Here is an 8,830-nt window from a genome sequence, read left to right as displayed (position 1 = left end):
TTTTAATGTAACATATGATGTATTGCAGGTCTTACAGACAGATGATATTGAGAGAACTGCAAACAAATAAAAAAAATTGTGACTTACAGAAAGTATACAGAAAAAGTCAAATCTCCTAAAAGAAAAGCATGTTTTGTTGAGCCACTATATCCACAAACAAGGCATAATGTGTAGAAAATTAAATATAAAAAGTAAAAAGCAGTACTAATAAAAAAGTAATAAAGTAAAAAGGCCTTTCTCATCCTCGCCAAGTAGGCACCACAGATAATCATCTAAATGATGAGCTCACTTTACAGTAAAATACCAGCTTACAGTCTTGATAAGCATAAACATGTCTGAATATTCAGTAAAAGCAACAGCCCATAAAAATTTATACTGAAAGTTTTTTGACAAGACAAACAGCGAAGAACAAAGAAAAAGAAGAAGATCAGCAGCTAAAAGGCTGTAAAAATGCTCCCTGAGGTAAAAGGTGTAGGAGATGTAGGCTGTCAGGCATTTTACTCTTGTCCTTGAAAACATTTCATACTTCAAAGGTTTTTGGGACAGTACTTTCTCTCAAACCGAGCTACGTCAAACTTCCTGAGGCAGCCTTTGTAGTTCATGTATCGGATCTTTCCGAAAACGGGTCTCTCTGCCCAGCCCTGGTCATGGATGCCACAAATAGACCACATGCAACCTAAGAAGAAGGGTAAACACAGCGGAGAGGGCATGGATTAGAGAGACGAGGAATTCAGTAAACAAGTAGCCACCCTTACATGTATGAGGTCATCTGTGCCTTACCGACAAAGCCGTTGGGGTCCTGGCCATCCAGCTCGTAGCGATCGTTGAGGTACAGGGCAATTGAGAGCGCCTCCTCTGGTGAAGAAGTCCACTCCAGAATCTTTTTGGCCCAGTACATCCTCAGGAAACCGTGCATCTTCCCCTCACTGACCATCTGATACTAATGAAGTGATGCAATAAACAGCGGTAAGAAAAAAATGTGTTTTAATCCCTCAGATAATTGAAACACTTTGAATAAAAAGGGCACTGTGAGATCTGTTGGCTGTGTTTTAGACTAAATGCTGCACCTGAGCTCCGTTCCACAGCTTGTCATGTGTCTTTGCTTTCTCCAGCTGTTCTCGTGTATAGAGATATGGCCTCTTGTCTTTGGCGTGATCTTTCAAGGTCTTCTGTGCCCACTCATAAGCACCTGAATACAACATAAAAAAAAACAAAGAGTTGAGACATACTCTGAAACATATTGTGAGCAGATGATTCAACTGAACAATGTCACAAATGGGACACTCATCACAACGGAGTGAACCATATGAAATTTCATGAGATCTGAACCGACCCTCCACGCTGTCGTATTTCTTGTTGTAGAAGCAGAAGTTGTCTGTCAGCTCCCTGCGAACCACCAGCTCTTCGATGAAGGAGGGGACAGACTGACCTGCGTTCTTCCCACTTCGCTGAACTTGCAGTGCCACACGCTGGGCTGACAGGTGTCCTGATGGGATGGAGAAGAGATGGATGAAAAGGATGAGAAAGGAGGCAGATGACAGAAGACGGACAGAATGAGGAGGCAAAGATAAAAGGGTCCACAATGACGAAGATGGAGGAAGTTTTACCTAATCAGGAAGTCTCTTTAAACTCAAGATGTCTTTTACAAGAGAGACCTCAGAAGACAAGGTGTGTCCAAACTTTTGACTGGTACTTTATGTGGTGACTGGTACTGATCCAGATTACCTACAATCATAAACCTTCATTGCAATCCACTCTGAATAAGATGGCGTTAATCTATGCAAGGTCGGCGTGTAATAAAACTTTTGTTTCTCATGATGTGGATTTTTTGTTTATTACTGAGAACTGGATGAAATGTGGTGACAACATGGCCTTGACTGAACTGGGTCCCATAGACTTTGTCAGTGTGCCCAGGATGTCCGGTCGCGGAGGAGGTGCTGCTACATGGACATAGTAGAGTTCAACACTTTTGAGGTGTATATGCTCAGGATGGGACCAACTAATCCTTTTTACTGTGTGTTGATTTACTGCCCACCTGGCCCAAATGAAGGCTTTCTACTTGAATTTGCAGAGTTTTTATCTTCAGTGGTTATTAAATTTAAGCACCACTCAGTTGTTAAATTTAATGCGACATGTATCAGGGCCAAGCCACAATCATAGTCACACTCTTGATTTGGTTTTTACTTTAGGTCTGAATCTTAAGCTTCATTTAAACTCCATACACGGACAGCTGCGGACACCACGGACAGATAGTTGTTCTGTTTATACTACTTTCTGGGGTCCGCTTGGAGGATGCGTTCCACACATGTGCAGTAGATTGGCATCTACAGGGAGATAGCAGAGTGACAGCACGGACGCAACAGATGTTCACATGGAGCCTATGCGCACACCCTGTGATGACGAAATTTACGTCACACGGACCCTAGCGGACCCTCACAGATGCAGAAACTATGATTTCAGCTTATAGGGCTTTTTCGTATCTGACCACAAATGTATTATTTTTTGATACGGTCTTCAACGCTGACACTCAATCCATAAAAACGCATGACCCGTTCTCGCACTCTCAGCAGCCACTTTGCAGACAAATTTGCTTCTGTCTTTGCAGACCTTAATAAGGATATTGCTTTCCCTGCCCAGACTAATGACATAGTCTGCTCCTTTAATAACGTCTGTTTGTCGACTCTAGATGTGTTGCTCCACTTAAAAACAAATCCATTCGTTGTCATTTTATTTACATGAAGGAACTACTTTTGTCTTTTAATAAGAAAATGAACGAAAAAAAAAGGAGGTTAGAACTGCTTTTTTTCTAATTTGATTGATTGCCATAAAAAAATAAAATCCCAGAGCTTTATCAATAGATTGGTTTACCCTGCCCCTTCCCCTGTATCGCTCTTTTCAAATAATGACTGTGAAATGTTTTTATCATTTTTTGTGGACAAGGTCACTGATATAAGGTCTAAAATATTGCCTTCTTGTTCCCCTGGAATAGACTGTCTGGCCCGTGTTTCTTTATTGAGCCATTTAGCCCAATATCATTGGAAGATCTCACAGCCATTGTCTCTCCACACCCCTCCTCTAGCTCTCTTGACATTGTTCCATCCTTTTTGTAAAAATGTTTTGAGTTCCTTAAGACCATATTTCCTCTCTATTGTAAATAGTTCCCTTAGCTTTGGCTGTGTGCCCGATTATTATGAGCATGCAATTATTCAGCCACTCTTAAAAAAGCCAAGCCTCAACCCGCTGCCTCTTGGTAACTACAGACCTATTTCAAAACTTCCTTTTATTTCCAAGGTCTTGGAAGTAGTTTGTTATTATTACTATTTATACATGTCCTGGACAGCAATGAAATCTTTGATAAGTTCCAGTCTGGTTTTCGTGTGGGGCACAGTACTGAAACTGCTTAGGCTTTCAAACGATATTTTAACGCGTGCCAATGTTGGCGAATGTACAGTTCTGTTGCTGCTTGACCTAAGTGCAGCTTTCCAATCAGCGTTGCTGATTGATGTCACACTAGCAGAGACCAGAAAAAAAAACAATACGTCGCTTTACACACAAGCGAATTGAAGAGCAAGTCTGGTGCGTTGGCTCCACCTACCCTCCCTGGCAGATCAACGACTGGATGATGAAAAACACATCACAAAATGCGTCACTTGTGATTGGAATGCATGGCGGGAAAGTTGCCACTGACAACTGTTTAATAATAATCATAATACTGGGAATGCAAGAGCTTTCATCAGTGGGCCTTATGATTAATCACCATTGTGTTACCTCATCTGGCGAAAGATTGTGACTTAACAGACATTTATTTAAATGGAAATCTTTGGAGATATTCGAGATTGCCCCTTTAAAATCAATTATCCAACCAGATTCTGATGTATTGTAAAGGAAATCAAATAGATACAGTGCAGAATCATGAGTATGATGGAGTAGGAACATCAAAACTGTTGTGAAATGCCTAAATATGGTGTTTTTTAAAATTTAAAACAGTGTTTAAATTAATAAAGAAGGTTTGAAGGTCCTAAAAAGCAGACTGGAACCTGGACAAAGCCTGGTTTTTAGTAGACCTGATTGTAAATGGTATCATCAGCATAAAAATTAACATCACATCAGTTGGGAGAAAAAAAACAAAAACAAAAAAGAGGTAAATAGCAGGGGGCCTAATATTGATCATTGTGGGACACCTTGATTCTAAACCAACAGCAGTAACAGTCTGAACTCAGTCTGAACAGAACCAATGGAAAGCAGCTTATTTAACAAAGCATGTTGCTTTTTGTCAAGTCTGCCATCCTCAAGCTCAGTTGCAAGAGTATAGTTGTTTAGATCACAAGTGCAGAAGAAAGTGGATGTTAATGTGAGAAAGAGGTAATGATAATATAAATAACACGTTTATAAGTGCTAATACAGAGTTGCTGCAGATTTTTACAAAACCACATTTTTTCCCCAATGATATATGTGAAATTCACATGCACTATTTTTTTTTCATGGTAGTACTGACCAAAGCGGATCCAGGGGGAGAGCTGGCTGAGGGCGGCAGCGTTTGGGTCGTTGCGTTGGGTGCCGAACATTTTGAGCCGTACATCAATGAAGGACTCCAACATGGCAATCCCCGCCTTGGTGCCTGGCTTAGCCCACTCCGGCTCTCCTACTGTTCTGTCCACCTGCAGGGAGGCCAGGGTTTCTGCCCAGTCTACTGGCTGTAAGGTGAAGATGGGAGAGAAGAGGAAAACTCAGCAGGGGTCACAGCTGACAGTAATGAGCTCAAATATACATTCTGGTGTTAAAAAAGAAATGCGAGATTCAAAATTTGTGAGGAAAGTCTAAAGCCTTTCACATAGCTCACATAATCTGGAGGCTAAAACCATTGAACGGCATATCAAGTGCAAATCTGCAGTGAGAGCACACACCCTGCAGCTTTAATATCTGGTGCTGGGAAAGAAATGTAAACAGTGGACAGTCACAAAAAACCTACTGTTTATATTCAGTTGTCAACAAGTATGGGACGATGTGAAAATTTCATGTCATGATTATTCAGATCATGCTTAAAACTCTTAACATGGCACTAAAACATACTGGAATCACTTAACCTTACATTTTGTTAAGATACAAATATTTTTATTGCATCTTAGGACACATCTTGTTTTTGTGAACATCCTTTTTAGTGAAACACAAGCAATGCCAGATTCAGACTCTCCTCAACACCCACAAGGTAATCACAATGAGAGAGAGAAAAAAATCCATCAATAAAAAGAATCTACTATCAACCTGATATTCAAGCTTTCACACTCTGAGCCTTCAGCCATGGTGATAAATGACAGGAAAGATGTGAGCTCCCCCTTGTGGCAAATGGCAATTCAAACTAACTCAGGAAATCAATAGTACTGTATGTTAGAGAGCTAGACAACTTTTTCAAGTCACTCATGTGATATTCATGATTATCCTGATAATGGACCACGATTAAATTCTTGTGTTTTTATCCCAGTATAAGACCAAATCTTAAATCCTCCCATCCCTCATCATCAATAAATAATGTGAGAGGAGAGAAAGCGCCTGAAGGTTGAAAGGAAGTACTTTATTGAAGCAGTCTGACTTCCAAATCCTCCCCCATCAATGAGCCCACTGACAGCTTACTTTTCCATGTATTGATCTTAGAAAACATTTCCAAAGCAGTGAATGTTTCCAGGAAAAAATATTGAGAGACACGTCATGAATGTGCTGTCTTGGCTGATTTTTTTTCTTACAAAAGCATATTTATAATCACAGCAGTCTGAATGTGACCTTCACCGTTGCTGCAGCACTTACTTTGGCGGTTCTTGTAGCTGTGTAGGGGTGTTTCCCTACCAAGGGAAAATCGGTGAGGAACTCTGGCAAGAGATTGGTAATTTTTCCCCGGATTGTTCTGGCGGAGTACTCAAGTTTAGGAGATGCTACCCAGCAGGGAACAATATTGTGGGCATCAACCTATGAATGGAAAAGAGGTGTTAAACTCATATGACAGATAATGAAACAGTAGTGAGCACACATATGGACACACATGAAAGCAACAGGCATTAAATGAGAATTGAATCCTTTTTCATGATCAGTTCTTTGTGAAAATGATGAGGACAACAAATGATCAGGGAAAGGCAGGAGGACAATCAAACAAAAATAACCGACAAAAAGTTCAGAGTTTTTTTTTTACCTGTATGAGGGGAATGTCCTTTGGAAGCTTCTTTTTCAAATCCTCCAACCACTGCAGTGGCTCCCTGAGAGGGGAGAAGTCTGTCACCACCGCCCCCAGGCCACGGTCAGACACAAAGCCAGGCAGTACTTCCCCCCCTGAACCGTGCAGCAGATGGAACTGGATGCCTAAGTGTTTACATTTCTGTTTGGCAGGGGCAGAATGACAACACTAAGTCTCAAAGACTTCAATGTGGGTTCAACTATATGCATCACAAACCACTGAGGAAAGTGTTGAGGACATTGGATGGCATGTATGCAGTGTGTTTGACTTGTGTGCCATCTAAATGGCCCAATCCACACACCTACACTTATACTCAGTAAGGAAAGACGTGATGACTTCCTTATTCTGACTGTTCTAATGATTGTTTTTTCTCATCTTATTACTTGTTTAACTAGTGCTGGAATTACTTTTATTATCCATTGATTGGTTGAATTTTTTTTAATTAATCAATTTATTGTTTTGACTATAAAACCTAAGAAATTCGTGAAAAAAAGCCTGTCCCAATTTTCCAGAGACCAAGGTAACATCCTCAAATTGCTTGCTTTGACTGACAATTTGTCTAAAACCCTAGGATATTTCATTTTCAATTATTAAATACAAAGAAAAAACAACAAATCCTGTCATTTGAAAAGCTGGAACTAGAGAGTTTTTAGCATTTTTGCTTGATAAAAGACTTTAATGATTAGTAAACAGAACAAATCTTACCAGAGTAACATGAAATTCATCGTATAATAATGATTAAGTCTGGAAAATGTTCATTTTATGATTGAAGTCCCTTTTGTTGATCCCCCGAGTGTCTGGTGTTACTATTTGCTTAGTTAACATATTACAATATAATTGGAAATATATTACAATGATGGCAATAAAATTAACATGGATTAATTAAATCTTTTCTGCACTACTTGAATCTATAGCTGTAGTCAGTGCTTCAAATAATCATGAAGTTTGTACCTTTTCAACTTCTTCCAGACCTTTCAGCATAAAGCTGTAATGTCTGAGGGTGGACAGCTCTGATTTTGGGACAACCAGGCAGACACAGACATGCAGAGGAAGGTCCTCTTTTAAAGCAAGCCGCTGGGCGTAGATCATTGCCCAGTTATCTGTAACAGAAAGTTAAAACACACACAAAACATATCAAACATGGAGGAAATGTAGGCTAAAATGGTTTCTTCTTACAGGATTGATAGTTGTTATAGGTATTTACCTTGTACTCTGTGGTCTCTTGACATCCAGTACAAAACACCCTCTGAGCCTTGTTTTATCTTCTGGGTGTCAGATAGAAAACGCAGACGCTTCTTGTTGAATTTCATCTCCTTCTTCTCTGTCCTCTGCTGTCTCACAAGCTCTTGCAGCCAACCAGCAGCTCTCTGCGTCTTCTCCTCCTTCATGGGAGCCAACTTCTGCTGCTTGGCACTGGGCTCTTTAGCCACAGCAGATGTTGCCTTGCGTTTTTTGTCTGCCATGGTGTTTTCACTGGTGAATGAGTTGGTAAGGCAGGAGAAAACTGAGCCGGGCCTCTGTCTATTGTGGATAACAAGCCTCAGGTACAGCCTCGGTGAAGACGAAAAAGGTGAGCTGCAGGTAAACCACAGTGAGAGTTGTGAAAAGCTCGATAAAACTCGGCGGCCGTTTGCAAAACAGAAAAAAACTACAAATGTAAGACAAAATTGTGAAGAAATAAATATACATCAAGAAACACAGGCAGTTTTCATATTAAGGTAAACTGGCTAACAACACGACGACACTGGAATCCCTTCATTCATAGAAACGGTGTTTCACTTACCTCCTACAAAAGCAATGCAACATACAGGGTGCAAAAACTAAAAGTACCAAGTTATGTAAAGTTAAACTGCCAAAACTCTAATGTGAGATAGATTTGAGGCCAAGGAAGTAGCAGCCCAGCCACAGAAACACTGTCGTCTTTCCCCTTTACACAACCAGTTACATGAGCACGCTGATGTTCAGGTTTTGTAACACTGTGTTTTTGTTGGGTTGAACTACATTTCCCACAATGCAGCTGTACTGTCTTTACAGGGCATGCGCGGCGCAGTTTACGTTAGGAGGAGGTTTGTTCGGTCTGCCGTAGCTTTAGAGGGGACGAGCAGTTAGCCAGGGTACCAACTGCTGTTGTGTTTCTTGTTGCCCCCGGTGTCGTCTGTCGGTTTTTTTAAGTATGAACAGGGGTGATTTTACAGCAGGTCGGGGGAGAAAACCAGCGGTTCCCGATAAAGTCGACATGTCACTAGGTAAGGTCCTCGACATAAAACGTTACAGAAATAAAGTAGCTACTAACGTTAGCTATCGTTAATGTTAGCTAACTTAACAGTTACTCAGCTAGATCATTTGAGGATTCAGACGTTTATCATTGCTCGTGTGATAACTTTTAACAGATGACATCATTCGGTTGAACAAAAAAGAGCAACAGTTAAAAAGAAGACAGGCCACCATGAACCGCCGACCAGTGAAGAAGAAAGGCCTGTTAACCCAGGGGAAGGGAGTTTCGTCGAGGACTGGTGGACCAGTCCAAAGAGGTTTGTACCAACCCTGTTGTTTATTTTTTTTTTCCTGGCGATTCATCTCTGTGCATGTGTAATGTAGCTAATATTATCT

General features: G+C 40.7%; 2 protein-coding genes across 3 annotated transcripts in view; one reads left to right on the top strand and one right to left on the bottom strand.

The window, feature by feature from the left end:
- LOC121908102 (CPD photolyase) lies at positions 1-8,159 on the bottom strand. The gene is made up of 10 exons (XM_042427806.1): positions 8,004-8,159; positions 7,425-7,795; positions 7,172-7,320; positions 6,179-6,361; positions 5,800-5,958; positions 4,496-4,694; positions 1,334-1,486; positions 1,068-1,189; positions 781-940; positions 1-676 (listed from the first exon to the last, which is right to left on the bottom strand). The coding sequence occupies exons 1-10, from the start codon at positions 8,024-8,026 to the stop codon at positions 528-530; spliced, it is 1,668 nt and encodes a 555-aa protein (XP_042283740.1). The 5' UTR covers positions 8,027-8,159; the 3' UTR covers positions 1-527.
- Positions 8,160-8,288: 129 nt separating this feature from the next.
- LOC121908103 (UAP56-interacting factor-like) overlaps positions 8,289-8,830 on the top strand; it is a 5,264-nt gene continuing 4,722 nt past the window's right edge. For both annotated transcript variants that reach the window (XM_042427808.1, XM_042427807.1), the window contains exons 1-2: positions 8,289-8,466; positions 8,611-8,751. In XM_042427808.1, the coding sequence (XP_042283742.1) occupies positions 8,394-8,466; positions 8,611-8,751 (214 nt within the window). In that variant the 5' untranslated portion in view covers positions 8,289-8,393. The remainder of the gene's footprint in view (positions 8,467-8,610; positions 8,752-8,830) is intronic.

Source organism: Thunnus maccoyii, chromosome 12 (genome assembly GCF_910596095.1).
Source record: "Thunnus maccoyii chromosome 12, fThuMac1.1, whole genome shotgun sequence".
Classification (NCBI taxonomy): Eukaryota; Metazoa; Chordata; class Actinopteri; order Scombriformes; family Scombridae; genus Thunnus; species Thunnus maccoyii.
The sequence above is the reverse complement of the archived record's forward strand: the minus strand, read 5'-3'. Positions and strand labels throughout refer to the sequence as shown.